This window comes from Choloepus didactylus, chromosome 18 (assembly GCF_015220235.1).
Source record: "Choloepus didactylus isolate mChoDid1 chromosome 18, mChoDid1.pri, whole genome shotgun sequence".
Classification (NCBI taxonomy): Eukaryota; Metazoa; Chordata; class Mammalia; order Pilosa; family Megalonychidae; genus Choloepus; species Choloepus didactylus.
Genome location: NC_051324.1, coordinates 1,312,296 through 1,338,447, shown reverse-complemented (window position 1 = coordinate 1,338,447; position 26,152 = coordinate 1,312,296). Strand labels below are relative to the sequence as shown.

Below are 26,152 nucleotides of genomic sequence, written 5' to 3'. Positions count from 1 at the left end.
CGGGGGCGGGAGTCGGCGCTGGCGGCGCTCCCGCCCATTGGCGGGCGGAGAAAACACGTGGCGGGGTGCGCGAGCGGCCCTCTGGGACTTGTAGTCGCCCTCCCGAGGCGCGGCGCGGAGGGGCGGGGCCGTGCGCGTTTGTGATGCTGATTGACTGGGGTGTGCGAGGGGGCGCGCGGGAGCGACGGCGCGCCGTCGGCGTCACGCGGAAGATGGCGGCGTCCAGGGGCCGCTGAGGGCTCGGGGCAAGCTGCAAGAGAAGTTTCCGTACGGCCGAGGGCGCGACTCGGGGATCCCCTCGCTCCGGGTTTCCTGCTCTCGGGGTTCGCGCCGCGCCTCCTCCCGGGCCCTTGGGAGCCATGTGGCGGAGCTGCCACCGGCTGAGGGACTGGGGGCGCCGCCTCCTGAGCCGGCCCCCGGGTGGCCCCGCCGCCTCCCTGGGGCCGGGGCCAGGCCCCCTGTCCCCGGCCCGGGCCTACGTCCCCCCGGCAGGTGAGGCCAGGGTGCGTTCCCTTTCAGCCAGGACCCCAGCCGGGCCGAGGTGGGCTGAGGGGTTCGGCCGTGCAGGGCGGGGTAGCCGAGGCAGGACCCAGGCTCGAGGGCACCCCGCGCGTCTCGGCGCGAGACAGGGATTGACACCCGGGCCGTGGCTTTGTTCTCAACGCGTAGCGCTTTCCTCTCCTTAGCAACGAAAGCAGGCGTCATCCCTGTTTTCAGACGGGGAGATTCGTGTTCCGAATCAGGACTTCGCCAAAGTCACAGAACAGACTGTGAGAGTGGTTGTGGAGGGCAAGGCCGGCCCATCTGGGGGTCCCCCCACCACCAGGCTCCCAGCCCAGGAGCCGGCACAGAGGGGCCTTGAGCTGGCCATCCCGACTTTCTCTGCAGATTTCTGGGCCCTCCCTCCCAGTGCTCTCCCATCCCTGTCTTCTCTGCTAAATGGGAATGGACACCACGGGCCTCTTTCCTCCACCCTCCTCCACCTGGGCCCCTGGGTCCCTGATGAGGCCTCCCGCTGGGAGAGGTTTTAGAGTAAGCGCAGGAAGGACTCACTTTGGTGAATGAAGAGTAGGAACATTCCCCTTCCATCAGTTTCCCTGTGCTGGGGGCAGGAGGTACAGTGGTCTCAAGAAAGGTGTGGTCCCCACCTTGAGGATGTTCATGTCCAGCGCAAGTTACACCACCCTGATTAAACAGGAGCTTATAATACAATGAAGCTGTGAGGACACAGAGAAGCACTTACTCCCTTGTTGGGGGTGTTCAGGATCTAGAAAGGGTCTTGGGTGAAAGGACATTTACTCTGGGCCTTGACAGATGAGTAGGAGTTCGGTGAAGAGGAGGAGAAAGGGTATTGGGTAGTTAGAACACGTCCCAAGGTGACACTGAGCCTGGTGTGAGGGACTTTGCTGTAACACAGCCTGCTTTCAAAAATCCAGACCACCACAAGCCATTTTTAGCGCTGTGGCAGGCGTGAAAATCTGGTTCTACTCCTGGCTGAACCTCTGTAGTGCTGTGTGATCTCAGGCACACAACTATCTCTCTGGGCCTCATCTTCCTGTAAGAGTCGAAGGGACTGGGTTGTATCTGGGGATCCTTTTGGCTATGAAGTAACATAATTTTATCCCTAATGGGGGAAGAGTTTGCAGGCAGCACCTGTCAGGTGAAGGACCTGGAGGTGGTCCATGAGAACCAGTAAATGGGAAGGTGGAGGGGCAGCCCAAGGAGGCACAGTATGAGCAAAGGGGATACATGCAGCAGTTCAGCAAGTCGGCAAAAGCCGAGGGTTAATGTTGGTTAGTTTATGCCCACATTCTGTCGTGTTGGCTATTGATCTACCCTCTCCTTTTCCTTTCCACTGCAGATGTACTAGCGGAGGCTCTTGGCAGTCCCTCGCACATGGGAGGTAGTCAACTGTGAAAAAAAATATTGAATGAATGAATGAGGTAGAGTGGGAGGGAGGGAGGTACGTCAGGCTGATGCATGCTGTACAGAGATCTTCCCGGTTGGGAGATTCTGTATTTCTTGGAGCGGTGGAAGGTTAAACCCAAGTGGCAAGTGGGGTCTTCTTGATGAAGGCTTTAACTGGCAAGGAGACTGAGCTTGGCCCCTTAGGAATGGGCATGTCAGTGGAGGTTTTCAGAAGGAGAGGGAGGTGTGTAGGAAAGAGTCACGGAGGTGTTGGAGGGGAGGTCTAGGTGAGGTGCTGTGGCGGGCCAGCTCCGTGCTAGCTCTGGACTGCTCTGGAGAGCTGAATGCAAACACCACATGGAGGCAAAGCCAAAAGTCTTGTCTTCACCGCTTACAAGTTGTCTGTCACCTGGACAAGTCATTTAGCTTCTCCGAGTCACTACAGCCTCAGAGGCATTACCTGTTCCTGTCTTCCCCGTAGGCTGGTTGCGTGGATTGAGGGAGATTCTGTAGATAAGGGGTCTAGCCCGGGCCTGTTCTTGTCAATAAAGTTTTGTTGGAACCCAACCCCCCTCATTTGTTTACAAACGGTGTAAAAGTTGGCTAAACCCTGTGTTAGATGCAAGAACAATTTGTGTTTAATCATTTAGCATGTTTATGTTAATTGCTCTGCAAATACATTTGGCCTGAAGAATTTTTTCTAACAGCTTTATTGAGATACAAGTGACATACTACAATTCACCCATTGAGAGTAGAAAGTTTCAGGATTTTTAGTGTATTCACAGAATTGCACAACCATCACCAGTCAAGTTTTGAATATTTTTATCACCCCAAAAGAAATCCTATGCCCTTTAGCTATTAGCCCCTACCCCGCCCCCGCCCCCCATCCCTCCAGACCTAGAGAACTATCAATCCTTTTTCTGTCTCTAGGGATTTGCCTGTTCAGGACATTTAATATAGATGGAATCATACAATATATGGCCTTTTTAAACTGACTTCTTTCACTTAGTATCGTTTCCAAGGTTCATCCATGTTGTAGCATGTATCAGAACTTTGTTCCTTTTATGGCCAAATAATACTCATTGTGTGGATAGACCACATTTTGTTTCTCCATCATTTGTTGGACACTTGGGTGGTTTCCACCTTTGGGCTTTTGTGAATAATTCTTCTATGAACATTTGTGTGAACGTTTTCGGGCACCTGAAACTGCTGAAACTCACTGGACTGTAGCTCACATGGCCCTAGCTTATGATAATGCTTTGTTGTGTAATGAAATAATCTTTACCTTGTAACTAAAGCCTCCTGATAACTTGTGACTGGCCCCACTTGTACCCCTTTATCCTGTTTTACAACTTTGAAGTCTTCTGCTCATGTAGACAGCCCTTCATGTTTATTAATGAAGGAACTTGAGTCAACTCAGAGCTAACCTACCCCAATTCCTAGGCTATCTTAATAGACAAAGTTATTTCTAACCAGAATTGGCCCACCTGACATGCATAATATCTTAAACCTTAACCTACATAATTGAACTATGCCTCGTAATTCTAAAACTCGCGCCCATCATCGTGTTACGGCTGCCATTTTCTTACGTATCGTCTGTGACTAAGCATGTAATCAATCTGCACGTGCTCTGTAATTAGACAGTCTCTAACTTCATCACCTTGAGCCACTATATTCGTTATTCTAAACCTGCCTGACTTTGAATATTATAAAACTCTCAGTTACTGCAGTCTGGAAGACAGATCTGAGCCCATCTCCTTGCTTTGTGCTTTGCAATAAAGCTCTTTCCCCTTTGGAACCCCGGGGTCACAGGATAGGTCATTGTGCCCTTCAGGCAGAGAACCCTGGCTTTGATCGGGGTCATGCCCAGAACCCTGGCTTTGATCGGGGTCATGCCCAGGAGCGGAACTGCTGGGACAGGTGGTAACTCTGCATTTAGCATTTTGAGGAACTGCCAGGCTGGTTTCCAAAATGGCTGCACTATTTTACACAACGTATAAGAGTCTCGGTTTCTCCACATCCTTGCTAACACTTGCTGTTGTCTGTGTTTTTGGTTAGAGCTGTCCTAGTGGGCAGAGTGGTGTCTCACTATGGTTTTGATTTGCATTTTCCTGACTACTGATGTTAAACATCATTTCATGTGCTTATCAGCCATTTGTGTATCTTTCTTTGAAGAAATGTCTATTCATATCCTTTGCTCTTTTATTATTTGGGTTTTTTTTTTTTTCTTTTTTGTTATTGAGTTGTGAGAGTTCTTTATATATATGGCCTTTAGAATTTTGGGACCCGGAAACGGCTGGTCGTTGCTGTGCTGGGTGCCGGGAAGGACGGTGCCCTCGGTCGGAAGTGCGGCGCTGACGCCCCAGGCCCGCCAGGTGGCGCTGCGCGAAAAGCTAAAGGCCTGACTCGGCGCTGAGAAGGCGCTTCCTGTATTCGTGGAGCACTGTGGGAGTTGTAGTTCCTCAGGCCGGCCCGGAAACTGGCGGGTGGAGGACGGGGCGGGCCGGGAAACTGCGGGTGTTTCTTTGCGCGGCTCGCGGCCCCGCCCGGGCCGAGGGGACCCGGCGAGAGCCGAGCAGGCCCCGAGTGGCCCTCGCGCTGCGCACTGCTGTCTCGCCGCGGTTTTGTGAACTCGCCACTTGTTCACACGCCGGTTTCTTTGCCCCTAAGCCCGCGGAGCTGTCCCCTAAAGGCACTGCGCGTGTGTGTGCGCCCCAGATGCCTGTAAAGGGCGGGACTCTGCCCCAGACAGGCCCCGGGTCCGCGTGTCCCAGGCCGCCTCCCCTCTTGGCTCGGCTGGCCCGGGACGCGGAGCACACGGCGCTGCGCCGGGCTCAGGATTTGACCTTGGGTACCCGGAGAATCACTCCCGCTTTCCGGCACCGGTGGAGAGCAGAGACCCCACCGCATGGGTTTTCCAGGGTGTGCCCTCGGTTGCCCCCGGGAAGCCCGCGCCTGCGCCTGCGCCTTGTGCCCTCGCTGTGCTCTCCGTGGCTCCTCCCGGCCGGCCTGGCCCTCCGCCCTCCCCGAGCATCTCGCTTTCCCCGCTGGGCAGCCACGGTCTTGTCCCGCGACCATCCTTCTAGTTCCCCGAACATTCCTCTCTTGAAGGCTGAAACTTCACGTAAGCTGTGTATTTCTGCTGGGAACAACTTCCACACATGAATCTCTCCAAAAACAGATCAGTTAAGTTTGGCTAACTCCAACCCCTCCTTCAGGCCTTGGAGGAAATCTGACAACTCAGAGGGCTTTCTCAGGCCGTAGACGAGGTTCGGTTTCCCCAGGATGTTACGTTGATCCTTGCCCTTTCACCGTCCTGAGGACCCCTTTCTTGCCTTGTGGTCTAGTGTCTCCTTCCCACTGGAAGCTTTGCTCCCACCCGATCCCCTGGGTCTGTCACTGCAGTTGATTCCGAGACGGGTGCCTGCCCCTCCCCACGTCAGAGCCTCGTTCAGGACAGGTGTCTATCAAAGCATGCCTGCATGTGCGCCACCTTCGAATCTGTGAGGCCGGGCAGCCCCTCGCTCTCCATACCCTGATGCCATCAGTGTCCCTGGTTTCAGCAATTGTGGCCTCTTCTTTGCTGCCCTCCATCCATCCTACTCCCTTCCAGTGTTTTTTTTTTCTTATTCAGATACAGAGGTGGGCCTGGCTGGGGCAGAGGGGCAGAGGCCCCCCCCAGCATGACTGAAGTAGACCTGGCAGCTCAGAAGCAGCCTGTGCTGTTGGCCTCTGGTCCCAGGCCTCCGGGGCCATTCCCAGGCCAGTTGGGCCGGCACTTGCTGCGCCCTGGCCACTCTCACTTGGTGCTCCCCGCTGGCGTTTCCTGCCCACGTGGGGATGCCCCTTCACCCCCGTGAGTTGCAGCTTTCAGAGTCCTTCCCAACTTCTGGCCCGGCCTGGTTGCACAGGCCGCCCAGCCCAGGCCCTGCAGACCCCACAGGCTGTCAGACGTCGTCCGGCCTCCTGGATCCAGACCAGAGATCCGAGGGAAGGCTCCAGAGCCACGATCAGCTGCCATGTGAATGCAGCCAGGACAGCACGAAGAGCAGGAGAATGTAAAGGCACTGGGTTCTGTAAACCTGTCGTGGTGCCAAATGCATGAGAAAATCAGTGGTTTCTGAGGAGGTGGGAAATCTCGCCATAATGATACGGATCATATTGGTGGCCAGATCCCGTCACTTTTTTTTTTTCTTTTTCTTTTTCTTTTTGGCTATTTAAGCGCCAGGCGGAGAGGGGTTTTTATCTGTTTTTATTCACTGTTGTATTCCAAGCGCTTAGGACGGTGGCTCCCGGCACCGAGTAAGAACACCCAGATTTTCTGTAGGAGAACAGTTGGGGCCTTAGTTTAGTAAGTGCACCGTGGACATGCGATTTTGGGTCCTCTATGTTTAAGCATTAATGAGAACAAATGAGATTTATGGAAAAAAGGGATGCAATGCAGAAAACACACAAAAAGAATGTGTTTGGTGTTAAGACCAGATACTCTCTCTCCATTACCCTTCCCCCAGTGCATGCACAGGAAGTTCTCTTAAATTTTCAGTCTGTTTGCATTAATGAAATTTCAACGTAAGCTTGGTCGATTAAAAAAAAAGCATTAAAAGCAGACTATTTAATGAATCTCCTTTTCCTCCACATGCTGCATCGTTGCTTCCTGTAAGTGACGTCGGTCAGGGACTCTGAGGGCTTTTGGTACAAAGGAACCAAGGAATGTGTGAATGAATGAATGAAGGAAGGTTTTTTGTGTTTACCATAGATGCTAGATGCTGGGTTATGGTTTATAGCTTCCAAAATGTGACCTATTTGTACTTTTTTATTAGTTGAGGGAATCTACATAATTCCTTACAAGGTGCTCTTGGTTTTTAATCCTTCCAGGTAAAGGGGAAAGACTGGGTTTACATTTTCATATAAGATTTTATTTCAAGTTATTTTCAAAAGAAAACACAGGACACGGCTTTTCCCCTTCTTAAAGTAGATGCTTGGAGTTCCTATTGAATACACAAGCAAGCTGGTTAATTAGGCTGATTAATTGGATCGAGGGGGGCAGGAAATGCTCCTGGGACCCCTCCTTACTGCCTGCGTCCCCCCCGTGGGCTCGCCGGCTTTCCGCTCATCCCTTCCTGGAAGCAGCAGAGCCTTTTCTGAAGTGGGTTTCTGGCTTCATCCCATTCAGGTACCGTCTTTAGAGTTGGGTGCCTTGTGCCGACGTGGGGGGAAGCCCCAAGGGGTTAAATGAAGCAGGTGGAGGTGGAACGACGTGCTTGGTCCGACAGTCTTTGCAGCTTCGTGATGTGCACGAGCAGAGTCGTCCCCGGGCTCGGTGGGCGGCCGTGCCTGCCTGCATGTTCTGGTCCTCTGGATTCCTGGGGAGTGATTGCTCCCCACCCCAGCCTGCCCCCCACCAGCTGTGGTGGCAGCCGTGGATGAGGCTGTGCGGGGAAGGGCAGGCCTTGGAGGGTGGCAGGAAAATCAGGCCACTGGCAGTGACAGTGCACCCCGCTCCTGCCGCTTCCTGGGCTGCCTTGGTGTTGTTCTAACTGCCTTTTTTACAAATCTTCCCCACAGAAAGGAAGAGGTTTTATCAGAATGTCAGCATCACCCAGGGTGAAGGTGAGTGTCTGAAATCTTTTGACTGCCTCTTCTCGGGTGTGTGTGTGCGCGTGTGTGTCTGTGTGTGTGTGAATGGTCGGAACCATTTTTCATCTCCAGTAGGTTTAGCGGAGAGATTATCCTTCGCGGTTTTGTCAGATATGTTTCTGCAAGCCCCTCAGCGCAGGGACTCAGGCGGCGTCTTTGTCTGCAGCCATTCGAGTGGCTAAATCTAGGAACGGGTGCTCGATTCCACTTAACAACCTCGGGGAGTTTTTCATTTGATCTTTCAAGGTGGCTTCGAGATAAACCTAGACCACAGGAAGCTGAAAACTCCCCAAGCCAAGCTCTTCACCGTCCCCAGCGAGGCCCTGGCTATCGCGGTGGCCACTGAATGGGATTCCCAGAAGGACACCATCAAGTCCTACACCATGCACCTGGTAAAAGCTCCCCGGGCCAACCTCTGCCCCGAGCCTCCGCTGGCTCCCGTGGCAACCGGGGAAAACGCACGCCCCTTTCCCAGTGCTGACAAGTCCCTGCGTGCTGGGCCCCAGCCCCTTACCCCCTCTCCATTCACTGAGCATGCCACCCTCTCCCCTCGTGGCCTGGCCACCCACAGTTCCCGCCATGTGGAGCACCGTGCTGAGGGGCTGGGCCCTTCTCCAGTCTCAGGAGAAATGGCACCTCCTCCGGGAGGCCCTCCCTGACTGCCCCAGCTCTCTTACTTTCTTTCCCAGCAGCCGTGGCTGCATGTCCTCAGCGCTCACCCAGTTTGTGATTTGTTTCACATGTTCGTGTTGACTGCCTGGCTCCTGCCCCCACCGTAAGCAGCGTCTGGGCAGGCATGCCTGTTGCATTCCCCAGCGTCTAGCCAGCCCGAGGTTTAGTTGGCACTCAGGAAATATGGCTGAACAGAAGAACCAATGGAGGCAGATGGGCGAGGGTGAGGAAGACGCACTGCAGAGCCGCCCCCCGCCCTCCATCCCTGCAGGGGTGGCTCGCTGGGCTCTGTGCATGGCCGAGTCACTGCCTCTGTCTCAGCCCCCCGTTCTCCGACTGTGCAGGGGAATGGAGCTGCACCTCACTCTCAGAGTGGGTAGGATCAGATGAGAGAACGGGCATGGAGGCCTCGCCCTGGCACCAGCCCATGGCGAGTGCCCGGTCAGTGTGGGCTGCCTTCGCCCTGACATCAGTGCTGAGCTGCAGTGCACAGACCCATGCTGACCCCTTGCCACGGTGTTGAGATCGGGGTGGTAGTGCTGCTCACTGATTGTCAGAGGGGCCTAAGCAGCCTGTCATCAGCTTGGGCGGCTTGGCCCCTGCATTACAGCGCACTGGGGACCAGGTGGGGGACTTAGCCGCCCCTGGATCCGAGTCCCAGTGCTGCTTGCACGTCTTTCTTATTCACTGTATCTGACACAGGGTTTCACCTCTGGGCCTCAGTTTCCACCTCCGTGAGTGGATACAATAATAGTAGCTCCCCCAAAGGGTGGCGGTGGGGATGCTAAGTTAAACGCACCTGGGCCTGGTAGAGCGTACAAGGCCTTGGGGGCGTCCGTCACTTCTAAAGCCCCATTTGTTCGTCTGAGAAGTGGAGGAAGTGGCTCCTGCCCCCCGGGCACCGTGAGAACCGCAGGAATCTCACGTGTCTCGTGAGCCGTTGGGCCTGAGCCAGGCCACGGGGCCATCGTCCCACTCCCTTTGGCCGTGCATTGGCTGCGGGGTCCTCAGGGTGACGGGTGCTGCCTTCTGCTCAGACCACGCTGTGCAACACCTCCCTGGACAACCCTACCCGGCGGGACAAGGCTCAGCTGATCCGGGCGGCCATGAAGTTCCTGGACACCGACACCGTCTGGTAATTGATGTTTGGTGGACGGGCAAACGCGTCCCTCGGGGGTGGTTTGTCGCGTATGTCCAGAGTGTTGGCCTGGGTGGAAGGAGAGGCGCACTGATCCCTCTCTCCCGCGGAGCAGGAGACGTGTTCTGCCGTCATCTGCACTTAGCTTCTCTGCAGGTGCCGCGGACGGGGACCCCAGGGGCTGTGCCGCTGTCAGGCCCCTGGGCGCAGCTTGCTCTAGCCCGGCGTCCATCCTTGGCCCGGGGGGTAGCAGTGCGGGGTCCGCGCGGCTCCTGCAGGCTCCCGGGCCCCAGGGCTCACTTGCTGGCCCCGACGGCTGGGCTGACCCCGAACCTCTGACCCCAGCATGTGTTCTCAGCTCGGACACAGCTGCGTCTGGGAGCCGGCCCCCTCCCCTCATGGTCTCCCCCTGGGCTGTGGTTCCTCGGCTCACTGGCCGGGGATGCTGGAGGGAAGTCGGGGGCACAGCTCCACGGTGGGCGGCCTCTGCTGCCGCCCCTCATGGAGCACGTATGGGATCAGCGTTGAGGACTGATGAGGGGCCCCCGGGGGCTGCCAGTCAGAAAGCCACATACGTCATGTTAGGGATCACTGGTCACAGGCAGCAGAAACCCACCCAGCCCAGCTCAGGGGAAAAGGGGTTTCTGGAAATTCACACAGGGAACCCCCAGGGTCGGGCCTGAAGATGGGATGCCAGAGTGTGTCCATCTGCTCCACCCTTTGGCCCAGCTTTCTCTCCACATACTCAGCCTTCCTTCCTTCCACTGCTTCCGTGGAGCTGTGCTGCCCACCGTGCCCACCCGGGCTCCCCAGGAGGCCCCTGAGCTCAGCCCCTGCAGCTGACTTGAACTCGAGCCTCTGGTCAGAACGAGGGGTGTGGCCCGGCCTCCAGGTCGGGTCCTCGGGGGCCAGGGGTCTGTGCCGGCAGGTACAGCTGTGGTCAGGGCACAGTTCCTGGGAGGGGGGGAGGTTGAGGGAGCAGTGACTGAGCTTCTGGAATAATCACATTTGTCGCCTTAGGAGCCGGTGCACATGCTGCCAGGGCTGCAGTTAATCAGGGGAACCTGTCTTGCAGTGGCGTTCACCGCAAGCTCTTACCTCTCAGATAGCTGGGGGCATGTGGGTGGGGGGTTCTTAAACTGGAGCTTGCCCTAGAATCCCCTGGAAACTCGTTCAAGCACGGGTTACTGGGCTTTGTCCCAAGTTTCCAGTTTCATAGCTGTGGGGCTGGGCCTCAGGGTTGGTGTTTTAGCAAGTCCCCAGGTGAGCCATGCTGCCGGGCCCAGGGCCACACTTCAAGAACCGCTGCTTTAGGGGAAAAGACGTGTGGGGCTGGGGTGGGGGGGGCAGAAGCTTGGGCTGCTGTCCTTTTGTGTTTTTCCTTTTGCTGTTTACTGAATGAAAGAGCTGCACTTTTTTTATTAACAAAGGTGCTTTTTGCAATGACTTAGCTACAGGGTGGAAGAGCCGGAGACGTTGGTGGAACTTCAGAAGAATGAGTGGGATCCAATTGTTGAGTGGGCTGAGAAGAGGTGAGCTGTGCGGCCCCCCGAAGCTTGCTCCTCCTCCTTCCCTCCATCCCAGGCAGACCTGGGTTGGGCAGGGTGTCAGCCAAAGGCCCGCCCCGGGGAACCGAGGCCTCAGCCCCAGCCGGTTGGCTTTCTGAGCTGTCTGTGGCGTGGGGCCCTCGGGTGTCCGGGCTCACCTTGGAAAAGTGCTCCTCGGCGTTTTTCTCAGCCTGATTTCAGCCCCCGAGCACTGAGCACCGGCCGTCGGCGTGCCCGTGGGGGCCAGCAGGGTGGCTCCTCACCTGAGGCAGCACCCAGAGGCCCCCGGCATCTTCCCCTGGGGTCAGGAGCAGGCGCGTGGTTGGATCCCAGCTCCGCCACCCGGTAGCTGTGTGACCTTGGGCTTCTGGCTCGGACTCTCTGAGCCTCAGCTCCTTGCCTGTCAAATGGAGCCCCGAATCCTTCACCTCTTAGGGTGGGGCAAGGAGTAAATGACGTGATGCTTGTAAAGTGTTGGCAGCGTCACAGTTGTTAGACTGTTAAACACCTTCACAAAGCAGGACGCACGGACTGTGTACACGCACGGGGGGACGTCTGGCAGCTTCCCCGCAAAACCGCAGGCAGCACTTGTCCGGCAGATGTGTGGTTTCTGGGAACTGATGATACCTGATAGTTTTCCTTAATGGGAAGACCCTTTTGAGTGCAAAATTAAACACACTATTGATGTGGGGGGGCAAAATAAATGTAATTCCACTTCATTCCCGGGGACATTCGGAAGGGCTGACTTGCACGACGCTGCCTTGCCCGTGTATTCTGAAAGCTCTCACGGGGTGTTTTTTGGTGTAACGGTTTTCACCAGCAGTGCCCACGGATCTGTCTCACTCCCGTGTGCGGGTATCGGGTGCTCACGATGGGCAGGTGTCCTGGGGTTTGGCAGTAAGAGGCACAGCCAACACTTCTAAAAGAACTTACCCGTTCACAAGCTCAAATCAAATCAGACGTGACCTCCATGGGACTGTGGAGAACTATCAAAATACAACGTGTTTTTGGAATCTAAGTAATTATAAAACAATCTAGGTGCCTGGAGATTTTGCTATGGTGTGAAATAGATTTCTGTGGCTATTGAGATTTTGGTACTTAATAGTTTACAGAAAAACTTAGCCATTTCCTAGGTTTGTATTATCAGATATGTATGGTCAGAAATTTCAGCAGGAATATTTTCACACCAATGAGAAAAAGAAAATACATAAAAGAAAATTATAAAAACTGTTTTACCCCATTATATTTTTCACATATTTTATACAGTTACGATTATTTTTGAAAAATCTCCCCTTCTTGAAACCGGCTCCTATCCCATAGATCGCAGGCTAAAAAGAAATCTTCACTATTGTAGAGGCTCGATAAATATTTGTTGAATAAAGAAAGGGTTATAAAGAACACCCAGAGATATTACTTTAAGGAAAACAATATTTAAAAGAAATTTTTTGTGGGCTCAGATGCGAAAAACTTGTTGAAAAGTTTACACAGCAGGTAGCCTGCGCCATCACGGAAGATTCTGGGTGGAAGGATTAGAGCGCCAGGCAGCATGTGGAAGTGGTGGGATCCGGCCAGTGCAGGGCAGCTTCCGGGTCCTCTGGGCTTGCCCTTGGGGGTGGAAAATCGGGTCAGCAGCACTGGCCTCCCCATGCCTGCTCTCAGGCCGGCGGCCCCGAGGCCCCCACGCGCTCAGCAGCGCAGGCCTTCGCGGCTCTCGGGCCACGGCGGGACGGGGACGCACCGCAGCCCTCTCCTTTCAGGTACGGCGTCGAGATCGGCTCCTCCACCAGCATCCTGGGACCCCGCATCCCAGCCAGGACCCGGGAGGTGCTCGCCAGCCACCTGGCGTCCTACAACCTGTGGGCGCTGCAAGGTGCTCCGGGGCCTCCTGCGGGCCTGGGATGGGGCCGGGTGGGGGCGGGATGACGTCTGTGTACAGAGCCCCTGCCCGCTCCCTAAGACCCCATGGGAGAGCCCTAGAGGCTCGCGGGGGGCTCTGAGGATGGTGCCCTTGCAGCCTGAGGCGACCTCATGACCTGCTGTGCTCCAGGCTCACCGCCCTCCAGCAGAAACTGGGGTGCCCTTCTCCAGCAGAAGCCCGGGGTTCAGGTGTCACTGGCCTGGCCACCTGCCTGGGGAAGGGAGTGCTCAGAGGGGCCGGGTTTGTGTCTTACACCCACCCCAGGGAGAAGCAGAGCGGGGATCATCCCTAAGGAAAACCGGGGTGCCCTTCTAGCCACAGGAGGGGGAAAGGAACAGGCCCACACGGCAGTACTTGCCCACTGTCCCCAGTCTCAGCTCCTCTCCACCACCCCTGCCCCCTTTATGGGGGCAGACTGGAGTGGGTGCCCATGGGAGCCGGGGCTGGGTGGCCCTGGCATGACCGGCCCCCGTCCCTGCAGGGATCGAGTTCTTGGTGACCCAGCTCAAGTCCCTGGTGCTGGCCCTGGGCCTGCTGGACCTGCACCTGACGGTGGAGCAGGCCGTGCTGCTGTCACGCCTGGAGGAGGAATACCAGGTGGGAGCCCGCAGCGACCCTCACCCAGGGCGGGGAGCCCCCTCGCTCAGACTCACGGGGGTGGGGGAGCTAAGGCACCTGGGTTCCTTCTCACAGTCGGCCATCAGAACTCGGCCTGTATTGCTTCCTCGAACGTACCGAAACCAAAAACTGGCCAACACAGGTATCGTCAAGTAATAACTGAGAAGGCGGAACGGAAGGTGCCAGTGCAGTGCTCCCCTCGCCCCTCGGCCCTCCTCCCACCAGCCTTGCTACGCAGGAGGAAACTGAGGCCTGGGTCCCGCAGCTGGAAAATGTTTGAGCCAGGGGTTGAGGCCTGGTCTTCAACCCCCTCTGCGGATTGGGGTCCTGGGGGGCTGGGATGCCGTGCAGAATCCCGAAAAACACACGTGCTCTGGTAGGCTCGGCTTCTGCACCCAGAATGCCACGCAGCAGCCCGTCTGGCTGGCAGAGGAGTACAGGGCAGCTGCGGTTTGAATGCAAGTTTTGGTTTAGTGGCCTCAGAGTTAGGTTTTGCTACTTTTTTTTAACTGAAAATTATAGCAGTCGCTGTCTTTTTGTTTCTTCCTCCCAACCCCAGAAGGTTAACCGCTTTTACACGTTTGTTCCCAGGGAAAGGAAAACCTTCTTGTATTGACACAGTTTGCCTGCTCCCTCTGGTCGGCTGCCAATTCCAAGAAATGCCGGGGATGTGGGGTGGGCCAGGCTGCTCCCTGGATGTTAGAGGATTAGGGCGGGTGGGCCTCTGGGGGTGTGGACGGTGGGGAGCCGGGAGACCTGGTGTCCCGTCTGGGCTCTGCTTTGGCTGTGGGGTCTGAGCTTTGGGTGCCACTCTCCACGAGATGGGGTGTAACCTGGACTTGGTGCAGCTGCTGCCCTGGAGGGAGAGAGTGCTCCCTGAGAACGTCTCACTGTGTCCCATGTGGAGGCTGGGGGCCCGGGAGTGCAGCAGGCGCCTGTGGCCCGCCGGGTCCTGAGCTCCCGGACAAGCTGGGGTGTCAGGCCAGGCCCCCGGGGCCGGACAAGGGAGGAGCACAGGCCTGGGTGGGGGTGGCCGCCCTGGGTGTGTCTCCGAGTCCTGGGGAAGATTGGGGCCTGCTGGTGGCTGTGGCCCAAAGGGCAGCTGGGCCCGGCCACTCTCCCAGGGGCACCTCTCGTCCCCCTCAGATCCAGAAGTGGGGCAACGTCGAGTGGGCCCACGACTACGAGCTGCAGGAGCTGCGGGCGCGCACGGCTGCCGGTGCCCTCTTCGTCCACCTCTGCTCTGAGAGCAGCACGGTCAGGCACAAGCTGCTGCAGGCGTGACGGGGCCCCGAGCCGTCCCCCCGAGCCGTCCCGGACGCAGGTGGCTGTCCCGATGGGCCGTCCCGTTCCAGCCCAGGCACCCAGGCCCCGGCCTGCAGCGAGCGAAGATGCGGGGACGAGCTGTGGCATGTGGCCCTCCACCCTCATCTCGTTAACCCCTGCCTGCCCCTGCACCGCCCACAGCCCCACCCTCGGGCTGTCCGGGGTCACCGGGGTGGGCAGCTTAGCCTGCCCGGATGTGTGACATGCTCGGCCCTCAGCCGCCCTGGGCCAGGGCCCTCCCACGGGGGAGATCATGCCACCACCCCACAACTCGCCGTGATCTTTAGCCCTCAGCTAGAGGCTTTTTTCTTTCCTGGTTTTAATCAGTTGATCTTTTGGGAGTGAGTCCTTGTTCTAAACAGATGTTTCTGTGTGTTCTTACTGTTCTAGAAAAAAGTGATTTACTCTTGAAAATAGGAAATCTGCATTGTTCCCGTGTTTCAAAGTCTGAGCAGGCCCGGGGCCAGATGTGGGTTTTCTGTGAGCCCCGACAGGGCTGCCTTCGGGGCCAGGGCCTGAGCCAGGCTGGGGCGGTGCCCATGTCTGTGCTTCCCCAAGGGGCTCGGACCCTTCCTTGAGCTCTGAGCTGACGGCGCTGCGGCCCCGCCCTGAGCCCGCCCTGGTCCCTGCTGAGAGCCCGTCTCCCCTCCCCTTCAGTTGCCTCAGCACCCGGAGGAGAGACGGGCTCAGCCACCATCGGGCTCAGCAGCCGTCCTGGGGCCTCACGGGCCACGGCTCATGGCGGGGTCGACGCTGGCCGATCGCTGGCGGCCCCCAGGGCTCTGCGGCTCGTCTGGATCTTTGTGTCCTGCTCACCCACAAATGGAACTCTGACTTTTCTTTCTAAGAATGAGGAAAGGTGACCTAAGTCCTTTATTTATTTTTTTTACATTTGGAAGCGTTTCCAAGGCTGGGGAAGTGTGTTGAGGAGCCGCGGGCGGAGAGGGTCGGCGAGGCGCGTGCCTTCCTGGCCGGGGGCGGCGGCACCTAATCCATGTCGCCGAGCTCCAGGTTGTCCAGCGCGTTCCGCACATAGTCCACGTACCGGTTGATCTCCTTCACCCGCCTGCGGTTCCTCAGGATTTCATCCTTGTGAATCTGGGGAGGGAACCCAGCGCCCGACTCCGACTTCAGACGACGTGTGACCATCTCTCCCCGAGCGCAGTCGGAGGGGGAGGAAGGGGACTCTAGAATCCACTAGTTCACCTTCCTCGTCTGCTCCCAACCCCAGCCCTGCCCATCCCGGGCCCCCCCCGGTTCTGCGGATCAGGTGGGAGTGAGGAAAACGAAGCCTGTGGGTGGAGTTAAGTCTTCAGCATGGACGACTACATCCCTACTTGTGTTCCTTCTTTCCCTTTTGTCCTCACTGCCAGCTGCACACGCTCACCAGGCGCGGACCCCCGGTTCCCCCTGCCTCCGTGGCCGAGGCGTGTACCCACCTTGTCCACCAGGTGCGCACACCACGAGTTGACTCTGGTCACCAGCTCGTCCTCACGGTTGTCGATCTTCAGGAGGTGGATGTCGTGCGAGGCGCCGACGGCGTTGACGATCGTGTCTTTGTCGACAAAGAGCTGATGCAGAGAGAGGGGCCGGGTGAGGCTGGGGGTGTCGTCAGGCCCTGCGCACCAAGGCAGCCGTGGAGAGGGGGACCCCAGGTATCCCTGGCCTTCGTATGGCATGTTTTTCTTCTCTGCCACCTTCAGGCCACAGCCCAGGCCCCAGCGTTACAGGGAAGGGGTGGCCGGGGGTGCTGTCTCTGGAACCCCAGCTGTGAGCGTGTTTTCTCCAGGGAGAAGGCAGGTGGCCGCCCCCGTGGTGTCCCCTGCTCGGGCCATCTGCCGTCCCCTGGCTGTGGGAATACTGACTGCCCTCTGGCCTGACCTGTCTCGAACCTCTGCTGGGCAGTGGGAGCTGTGAGGCTGGTGGGGGGTCTCAGGGCTGCTCCCAAGGACAGAGGGCCCCGCAGACCGCCGGGTGCTTAGCCCAGAAGTCTCCCCCCTGCCCCTGAACGCTAATGAGAGTGTCTTTGACTCCCCCTGGGGCTCCCTTCTCCTCCTCTTGCTCCCTCTTGTCTTCTGCCTTGTAAGGAGTTGTTAAAACGACCCCCTCAAACAGGCCTGGCTGGTTCTAGGTGTTTGCTCTGTGGCTGCTGTGTGCGAGGGAAGGTAGAAGTTGAATGGAATCATGGAGCTGGTGAAAGGGGCTTAAGTGTTTAGCAAGTGGTCGCGTCCGCTCTGAAGGGAGGTGCTTTACAATGCCAGGGGGGCGAGGGGCCTGCACTGCTCTCACATCACAGCGAGGACTGCGGGGCTACTTTGTTTTATGGGTTTCATTTCTTTTTCAGATAGTAGCAATTAACTTAGTCTCCAAAATATATTCTGTGAAATCTTGAGATGTTAATTTTTCTGCAAAAAGAGTATTTTTTGTTCATGGGTGTGTGGGGAAAGCCTGCATGCATGAGTGGGCTGAGAAACGGCCCCCTAAAGATACGTTCGCTTCCTGATCTCTGGAATTTGTGGTATTACCTTACGTGGCAAAAGACGGGGTGAAGTTAAGGAGCCTGAGGCGGGAGATGACCTCAGACTGCAGAGTGGCCCTGAAACGCAATCACCTGTCCTTGTAAGAGAAGCAGAAGGGGTTTTGACGCAGACGCGTGCACAGAGCAGGCCAGGCGGAGAGCAGTGACGCAGCCACGAGCCACCAGAAGCTGGCAGAGGCCAGGAACGGACCCTCCCCGGAAGCTTCTGGAGAGAACACGGCCCCCCCAACACCCTGAGGAAGATCTCTGGCCTCCAGGACTGTGAGCAAAGAAACGTCTTTTGTTTCAAGCCGCCGGGTTTGTGGTCAATCGTTACAGCAGCCACAGGCCATCCACGGACACCCTCTCTCCTCCAGAAGCCTCAAGAGCCTATGAAGACCCCGGAAGGTGCTGCAGAACGGGAACCTTTTCAACTTTGTTGGTTTTCCAGCTTATCTGGCCTCAGACGCCTTTTCAGAGTAATTCCTGTTAACATCCTGTGGGATGCTGGTTTTCCATGGAATTCTGTGTGAGAACAGCCAGGTTAGCGGGGGTGGGAGTGGAGCGTCTGGGGAACCGACTGGCACCGTTGCAGGAGAGATGGCACCGTTGCAGGAGAGAAGTGACAAGAAGTTGTTAAGGTCTTCTCGGTGGGTGGAAGATCCCAGGCCAGGCTCTGGGGCCCGGAGACACCGGCCTTCCCGAGCGCCTCGGAAGCACAAGCAGGCGCGGTCGTCCCCGGGCACATCGCAGCTGTATTTCAGAAACACCACAACCACGGCCTCAACCCATCAAGAGAAGATCCGCACTCTTCATTTTTAAAAGGGGACTGGAGCTGATACCCTAAGGCCCGCAGAGAAATCCGCTCCTAAGTTTTACATCCGTAGAATACAGCCTCTGCAGCCGTGGGAAGCAGCAGAAACTAAAGTCTGCTTAGAAATGTAAGAGGTTAAAATTGCCTGTGAGAACTGGTAGGACGTTTGTAAAATACAAATTAGGGAATTAAAGAAATGCTGTAGAATGCCACTGCAAGCTGTTTCTGGACTTCAGCTGGCCTCGAGGGGTGGCCACTTCAGTTTTCCCCCATGGAGTAGTTGTGGGTAGAATATTCCGGATTCCCTTCCTGCTTCTGCAAGTTGGAAGCACTGACATGGAAGGCAGGGGACGTACCCAGGTGTGGGGAAGGGCAGCCCCCTTCTCTGGGACCCGCTGACCTTACAGAACAGTGGCCCCCGCAACTCCAAAGAGCAGATTTCTTTGTAAGCGACTTCCTGGGGGGAGCTCGAGGGGACCACGGCGATGCGGGGGGCCTGCGATCTGCTGCCCCATCACGGGGGTCACATTATCCCGTCACACCTCCCTCTTGGTCCCAGCCTGGCCTGCAGGGCAGGGGCGGGCACTGCCAGCTCCTCCACTGAGGGAAAGCCATCGAGTCCCTGCCAAACCTCCTCCTGGCTGCCCTGTCCCCGGACCGCGGGCCTGGGTCCCACCCACCATCATGGAGCAGACCCGGGGGACCGAGCACGGACCACCCTCCCCCCCCACAGCTGGGCACCCTGTGGGAGCACTCGGAGTGCACGGGGCCTTGCCTCGCCTGACCCTCATGGCCGGGGCAGTGGCTGGGCCCTTTGCCAGAGGGTCCCCTCGCCTGGGCGTTCTGTCCCCTCCCAGAGCTGTGGACGCAGAGCCCCAGGGTCGGGACAGATTTGACCCCAGGTCTGGCATCAGCTGCCAGCAGTCCCTCGGCCGAAGGAGAGGCACTTTAAAGAGGTGGGCTACCTTGTTAGCCTGGATTTTGGATCATGATGTGCTCATTCACGCCTGGGACAGAAACCAGAACCTTCTCTCCCAAGGCCTCGTCGCACTGTCTGAAGGTGCCTGGTCTTGCTACAGACTCAGGAGACATTTTGTGAAAGGCTTTGAGTCAACTGCATGGGTTCAAATCACAACCCCAGAGTGTGAGTGTCCTCAGGCAGGTTCCTTTATCGTGCTGTGCCTCAGTTTCCTCATCTGTAAAAGGGCCCCACGGTGGTGCCTTTGGCACTGTGCTGATTGGCAACTGAAAGAGCAAACACACACGAAGTGCTTCCAGGGGGCAGCGCTCAGTAAATGTTGTCAGCGAGGGCACACTCATTCCCCCTGAAGAATGAGATGCCGCAACTTTGTGGCTTAAATATAAGGAGACGCAAGCAACCTGAGGCCTGGGCACACCCAGGGCGCCAGCTCGAGGCCTCATCCTCCCAAGCTGTGTGTCTTGGGCAGTTTACTCAAGTTTTCGGAGGCCCAGTTTGACCCTGTCTTCTCACCTAATGGGGATGATAGTTGGGGTCCTTTTGAGAATTAGTGAGATCCTGTGTGGCCACCAGGCCGTGGTGAGTGGTGACGAAGCTCTGCTGACCACCCAGTGCAGTCCTGCGGGAGGGACGGGCTGGCCCTGGGAGCTGACCCCTGGCCCTGCCCGCCTTCCGTGAGCCCGTCCCTGGGAAGTGGGCGCGCTCAGGAGCGGGCCTGCCGGGGCTGCAGACCCGGAGCTGTCCAGAGGCAGCTTGGCCTGTGCTGCTCCCACTCGGTGGTTCCAGGGTTGGCTCTTGGGGCAGCTGTACTTGCAGATTCTGGGGAGACGGCTCCCCCACATCCGGCCAACCACAGCAGCATTTAGGGTGTCAGGTGCTGAGTCTTCTCAGTGTGGGTCCCACCGCAGCACTCGCTCCTGTGCTGGGCCTTTGTCTCGGCCCTGGACAGGGGTGCCCAGGGCTCCGTGTTGGCTGGACCGGGCTGGCCTGGGCAGAGTGGAGGCACAGAGAAGGGACACTGCTCGCTCAGCCACCACAGGCATCTGATCACCACGCTGGCCACTGCCGGCCCACACTGCCAGCACTGGGGCCTGGGTGGTGGTGGAAAAGGCCGATTCTGCCTCCCTCATGAGCTTGTGTAACTGTAAATAGCCAGGTAAGCAAATCAGCACAAGCAGGTGGGTTGAAATCCTGGTCAGGGCTGTGAGGACGATCAGTGGGCGTGTGACGGAGACGGTGGTTCTGCAGCCAGGTGACGGGAAGCCTCTCCTGGGTGCTGACACCTGGCTGAGATGGGAATGACCAGCCGAGCCAGGCCTACAGGCCTGAGGGAAGAGCATGGTGTCTGCTGGACGGAATAGCAGCTGGAAAGAGCAGGCGGGCGCGTCTGGGGCATCGCCAGGGGCCAGGGCTGGAGGGCCAGGAGCATCGGAGAAGGGTCCAGGTCGGCAGTGCCAATTCCAGGGTCTGAGGGACTCCGGCGAAGAGCTTTCGCTAAGTCATGGCCAACTCAAAGCCATTGCAGGTTTTGTACAAAAGCACAAAACTTTCTGGTTTGGGGTTTTAAAAGGACCCTTCTGGCAGGCAGGAAACTGGAGATGGGAGAAGTTGAGGAATTCGGGAGTAGAGTGAATGGGGAGTGCCAAGAAAGGATGTGGGCCTGGGGTCCTTCCCTCGCGGCCTGTACCCGCTCCCCAGAGACATGCACTGCTGTGGGTGGGCCCCGTGCAGAAGACCCAAGGGCCTCCCTTAGCCTGCAAACCCCCAGGAGGGGTGGGCAGCCCAGCACCCCCTTCCCACCCCACCCCAGAACCAGTCACCCTGTGCAGCCATGGATCTGGGGCTGCATCGTGCCCTGCCCAGAGTGTTTCCCATCACGGACACTTGGGGTCCAGAAGGCCTTTGGGGAAACCTCAGACCCTACCCTCTAAAAAGGGCCAGAAGACCCCTCAGAAGTGGTTTTTGGAGACCTTTTGGTCAGTTGAAACCACCTGGGGACATGAGTTCTTTTGTTACAGGGCTCCTCTGGGGCCCCAGGTGTTCTGTTTGCCCACCTGCTTCATCTGTCAGCCACGTGCCCCCCACCGTGCAATGGGTCAGTCAGGCCCCAGGCAGATGAGGCTCCGGAGGCTCCGGAAATCGGCAGAGGGCGCCCAGGCCCCGCCCCTCTCAGTGAGGCCCCGCCCATCCCTGCCCCTCCCAGCCCCGCCCGGCCTGGAGCTCACCTCGCGCACGTGGTCCGGCAGGTCCTCATCGAACTCGCCCTTGAGGATCCTCTCGAGGGTGCTGATGGAGACCTCCAGGAGCTTCTCGTGATGGTGGTTCTCCAGGTCGCGGCACTGTGCCATCGTGCCCCAGCAGGTTAAGCAAAGGCCGGGACGAGCAGGCGGGCAGGGCCCTGCACTGGCGCCGGGTCCAGCCTGGGACAAGGCCTGGGAGGGCCCGGGCACCTCGGCAGGGGGAGAGTGGGCTGCAGGGGCGGCGGCCCAAACGCAGCCTCTGAGGGTGGGGGCACTGCGGCCAAATCCCACCTCTCCCCACCCTGCCCCTTGTCCCTTGCACACGTCGGTCACTCTCTGTCATCCACGGCTCTCCATCCCCACTGGCCCCAGGGACCAGACCACCTGCTCCCCAACCTGGCAGCCAAGGTGAGCTTCAGAGCTGCGGGGAGCTGGGCCGCACCTCCCCATGAGACCACGCGGCAGCCTCCCCGGCTCAGGGTGGGCACCCTGCTGAGTCCACTAAGCAGCTTTACCGCCCCTACCTTTTCTGGAAAGTGCAGACGCACCCCCACACTTCCCCCCAGAGGCGGGGGTGCCGGCACGGCTGGGCAAAGCGCCCCCACAGGTTGTCCCAGGAAGGATATAGGCTTTGTACGTTTTCAACGAAGAGCCCCACCAAGTCAGTGATGTTCCTTTCAAAGACGTTTATGGTCTCCTGGAAACAAGGAAGGCGGCCGCTGGCAGGCGTGTGCAGACACCAGCTCGACTGGCCTGGAGCCCCAGCAAACCAGGACCCCTCGGGGCTCCGCCCGGCCACTCTCCAGCCGGACACCCAGCACCACCGCTGGCTCCGGTGCTTCCTCCCAGCCTCTGCCCGGAGCACCTGCTCCCCTCCCCCAGCTTCCTCGGGGCTCCTCCAGAGAAACGCTGAGGGGGCGGGTGGCCCAGCTCCCCTCCCCTCCTGCGTGTCACCGCGTTGCTGGGTGGCTTGAATGAGCCCCTTCACGTGGGCTCCCCGGCACAGAGGAACTGGCAGGCAATGCCAGCCATCGCCTCAGGCCGCGCTCACTGTGTCCCAGGCCCAGCACGGTGCCTACGTGGGCCCTGGCGTGGACTGTGTGTCCAGTGAGGATGCGATTCTGGGGTCTGCTGCCCCGGGAGGCCCCCCAGGGGTGGGCAGTGGTCACAGCCCCAGCTGCCCCAATGTGGGGCTGCCCGACAGGCCGAGGGAGCAGGGCCCGTGGGAGCCTGAGAAGGGTCTGCGGCCGAGTAGGCCCTACACTTTCCAGACGTGTGGAGACGCTGTTGTAAGGGGTGAAAGGAGCGTCCTGGGGAAGCCCAGCTGCACCCACGGGGCGACTGTGAGGCTCGGGGGAACTGGGGGGTGTTACAAAGGGGGTCTTGGGCTTGGACAGCTTGGGGGGCCACTGCCTCGCCCTCTCGGGGCCCGGGCTGCTGCTTCCTGAAGAGCCTGGAGCTCCTGTGGAGTGAGCGTCAGCCGCGGGAGGGTGATCCGGTGCTCTCTGTGGGTTCGGCTGACTGGGTTCGACATATCTGAGACACCGTGAACATGCAGGTCCCTCCGGCTGCTCTAGAATTTTCCATGACTGCATTTCCTTTTCACATCCTAGTGCTGGGTGAGTGGCTCCGCATACTGCCAGCCCCATGACGCCCCAAGTGGAGGCCGCCCCACAGAGGGGCCTCGGGCTTGTCCCCTTCTGGTGCCCACTTGTCCCTAACAGCCCCTGGGTCTGGGAGGAAATCTCCCCCCCTACTGAGCGGGGGGCTTCCAGAGGAAGGAGCCCCTTTCACTTTGCCCAAGAATTGCTCCAAACCAAAGTTACTAGAATGTGGACACAGGGCCGATGCGCAAGAAGCCTTTAATCCCACCCGCTGCTCCGTGCTAGACGTTTCCAGAGGACTTCCGTTGGAGACAATCGGGCCTCTGACGCACGCAGGTTTCGCCACCCCATGTCTAGGGCTCTCGCCAAGGAGCCTGCCTGGGCCTGGGGGACCCCCGCTGCAGACGCGTCAGGCCTGGGCCTAGGGACCCTCACCCAGGCCCCCCACCCGCCACCCCTCACCTCCAGCTGCGCCACTAGCTGCCTCTCCAGGGTCATGAGCGTGTTGAACAGCTCGGTGATGTCCTCGCCACACTCCACCATCTTCATCTCGATGGCAGGGAGTTCGGACTCATCTCGAACAGAGCTCAAAGTCTGGAAAGGGAAACCCGTGCTTCAGGAACCCACCCCCAACTGCCATTAGCTGAGGGCAGGCGGCCGTTTCGTTTGGTGGCCGCTTTGTGTAATCGAGGTGAAATGTGCACAAGGTCAGGTGGCCTTGTCTGTGCCTCAGTTTCCTCATCTGTAGAGTGGGTGTGTACAGCCCCTGCCCTGTGCGTGGCTGGGAGGACGTGAGGGCACACACGAGGCCACTGGGGCAGGCTCAGGGTTCCCTCGGCGGCGTAGGGAGAGCGAGTCAGAGGGCCGAGAAGGCAGACCTGCCTGGTGGCCGACTGGCCGTGTGACCCCCAGCGAGCCGCTTGCGCCCGCTAAGCTTCCGTTTTCTCATCTGTAGAGGGGGCACGACTCTGTGCCCCCAGAGGCCTGAGATTAGCGCCCGCACATGGTGGAGGGTCCACCAACGGGGAGCTCCTGTGAGATGCCTCCGACGGGCACAGGCGGCAGAGAAAACAAACAGAACCCACAGAACCTGGCGAGCGAGCGGAAGCCGGTGGCGAGCAGTGCTGGACAACGTGGACTCCGGGGTGCCCATGTCTGGCGAGGAAGCCGGGGGCCCGGGGGCTCCAGACAGCACCCCACCCACCTCGTGTACCCACAAAGGCCCCGGGATGCGGCAGCCGCTGGACAAGGTGTCAGCTGGCGAGAGCTGAGTGAGTGGGCCTGACTTCAGCGGGCGGGTGATGCTGACGGTATCGGCCGCCCCGTCTGCAGAAAACTCAAGCACAAGCCCAACCTCAGGCCTTACGTGAGAGCAAATTCCTGACGGAGCAAAGATGTAATGTAAAAAAAATAAAACCATGAAAGGGCTAGAAGAAAATGAGTGTGTGTGTTTGTGTGTGTGTTTTAATAATCTCAAAGTGGAGAAGTCCTTTCTAGGTATAACCAGAAGACAATAATTGATAAATTATACCACATATAATTCTTTTTAAATTCTGCATGGCAAAAGCAGCATAAAGTGACAAGATAAACAACAAACTGGGAAAAATATTTGCAACACATTTCACAGACACGGCTAATTTCTTAATCTATAAAGAGCTCCTACAAAGTAGTAGTAAAAAATAAAGAGTGAAATAAAACACCAGATAGAAAAAATGGGCAAGGCCAAAAGAGAAGAACAAATAGTCTGCAGAGAAAGAAATACAAACGGCTGTAAAAAATGTGATGTTCACCCTGATTTAAGCAAAAATAAACACAAATTAGAACTTCCCTGAAATACCCAGGGTGCACCAGGTTGGCAAAGATGAAAACCCTCACTGATGCGCTGGGTGACGGGTGTGGGGTGGGCACTGCGGAGGGCAGGGGCTCCGGAAAGCACGCGCACAGTCCCCCCTCCTGGACTCCGTCCTGAGGCCCGAGCTTGCACCACGTCACCCACTGCAACACTGTCTGCAAGCGCGTAAGATTGGGAAAACCTAACCTTCCATCGGCGGGGGACGGGCTGAGGAGGTATCGAACCATCTGTGCAATGGGGTATTTTGAAAAAATGAAAATTATGAAAAAATGAAGCTGCCCTTTAGTTCTGGAAGGGGAGCCGAGACCCGTGGATAAGACAGCAGAGTAAACAGCAGACGGGGGCGCGAGGGGTGGGGAGCTGCTGCCCTTTCGCTCCCTGGGGGGTGCCTCCCCTCCCGTGCGGTGTCAGTTCTCTGCTGTGTGCAGCTCTCACTGACTCAAAAACAAACTTGACCAAACATAAAGCCAGCCGTCGCTTCTTTAGTGCCAACAAAGCACGGGGCCCGGTGCTAGGGGGTATCTGCCTGATCTCCCTGCACCCCCACTCTGGCTTGGAGGGTTCACAGATGGCCGAGAAGTCCCTGGGCCACCTGTAGGGTCCACGTAAGCCCCCGAGCCTCATATGGGGCACTGTGACAAAGAGCCAAGGAAGGCACCTGGTGGGACCCGGGGGAGTGGGCCCTGCCCCCCAGGAGCCCAGCCCAGCCGCGTGAGGTGGGGGGATGTGGCAAAGCAGGGTGCAGCACGGCTTAGGGAAGAGAACCCGGGGGGTAAAGGAAGTGGGGCTCCTCCAGGGCCCTGGGGTCTTTTGAGCTTCCCAAACAGTGGGGTCTCAACTCTGACTCCCCTGGGGAGCTCAGCACCCAGGCCCCCCACCCAAACCAACTAAGTCAGCGTTCCCGGGTGGGACCAGGGCATCGGCATGCTCTCAGTCCCTGGCTGATCCTGCTGTGGGTGAGAACCCTGCCCTGAGGAGAGGGGCAGCTGCAGGCAGTGCTGGGGGAATGGAAGTGGGGGACCAGCCTGCTCTCAAGGCATGCACCCCAAACCCGAGGAGCAGCTCACCAGTGGATCGCACTTGGCAGCAGGGAGGGTGGCGCTGGCTGGGGCCTGTCGGCAGCCCTCTCCCAGGCCCGGGCCTCCGGAGCCTCCAGCTGACACCCAGGCCCGGGGACTGGATGCGAAGTGTCAACAGGGGAAAACGGCCAGACAGGGCCGGGGGGCGGTTTACCTCAGGAGCGCCGGCAACCACGGCTTCCATGTGAAATCATCCAGTTTGAACATCAGCAGGATAGTCGAGCATTTTTAAACCCTCTGCGGCCGAACCAAACACAGAGTGAGCCGAGTGTGTTCCCTGCTGGCGATTTTGCACTTCTGGT

The 26,152-nt window shown here is 58.0% G+C and overlaps 2 protein-coding genes across 20 annotated transcripts in view; one reads left to right on the top strand and one right to left on the bottom strand.

The window, feature by feature from the left end:
• Positions 1-191: 191 nt before the first annotated feature.
• On the top strand, positions 192-24,333 carry ATPAF2 (ATP synthase mitochondrial F1 complex assembly factor 2). 11 transcript variants are annotated; one of them, XR_005212615.1, is made up of 9 exons: positions 192-492; positions 7,474-7,518; positions 7,792-7,937; positions 9,255-9,352; positions 10,807-10,887; positions 12,660-12,772; positions 13,302-13,417; positions 14,585-16,357; positions 23,875-24,333. XR_005212615.1 is itself a non-coding variant. In XM_037808492.1 (8 exons), exons 1-8 carry the CDS (start codon positions 360-362, stop codon positions 14,720-14,722), a joined length of 870 nt encoding a protein of 289 aa, XP_037664420.1. In that variant the 5' UTR covers positions 192-359; the 3' UTR covers positions 14,723-18,303. The 11 variants fall into 11 exon arrangements, 1 of the variants encoding a protein (XP_037664420.1); XR_005212614.1 differs by having other exon boundaries at positions 14,585-16,419; XR_005212606.1 differs by lacking the exon at positions 23,875-24,333 and having other exon boundaries at positions 14,585-15,244; positions 15,422-18,303.
• Positions 15,615-26,152, bottom strand: part of DRC3 (dynein regulatory complex subunit 3) — a 36,014-nt gene continuing 25,476 nt past the window's right edge. For 3 of the 9 annotated variants that reach the window (XM_037808483.1, XM_037808489.1, XM_037808488.1), the window contains 4 exons: positions 23,382-23,513; positions 21,942-22,012; positions 21,301-21,424; positions 15,723-16,335 (listed from right to left, as the gene is read on the bottom strand). In XM_037808483.1, coding sequence (XP_037664411.1) covers positions 16,090-16,335; positions 21,301-21,424; positions 21,942-22,012; positions 23,382-23,513 — 573 coding nt within the window. In that variant the 3' untranslated portion in view covers positions 15,723-16,089. Of the gene's footprint in view, positions 20,668-21,300; positions 21,546-21,839; positions 22,013-23,381; positions 23,514-26,152 lie in introns of all 9 variants that reach the window. The other 6 variants (XM_037808484.1, XR_005212604.1, XR_005212605.1 and 3 more) reach the window with 6 other exon arrangements.

Bases quoted from the DNA above. Each gene is read 5' to 3' on its own strand.
- ATPAF2 (XM_037808492.1), top strand. From the start codon at position 360: ATGTGGCGGAGCTGCCACCGGCTGAGGGACTGGGGGCGCCGCCTCCTG. The intron at 7,519-7,791 runs GTGAGTGTCTGA...TGATCTTTCAAG, and splicing joins CAGCATCACCCAGGGTGAAG to GTGGCTTCGAGATAAACCTA. The intron at 9,353-10,806 runs GTAATTGATGTT...GCAATGACTTAG, and splicing joins CTGGACACCGACACCGTCTG to CTACAGGGTGGAAGAGCCGG.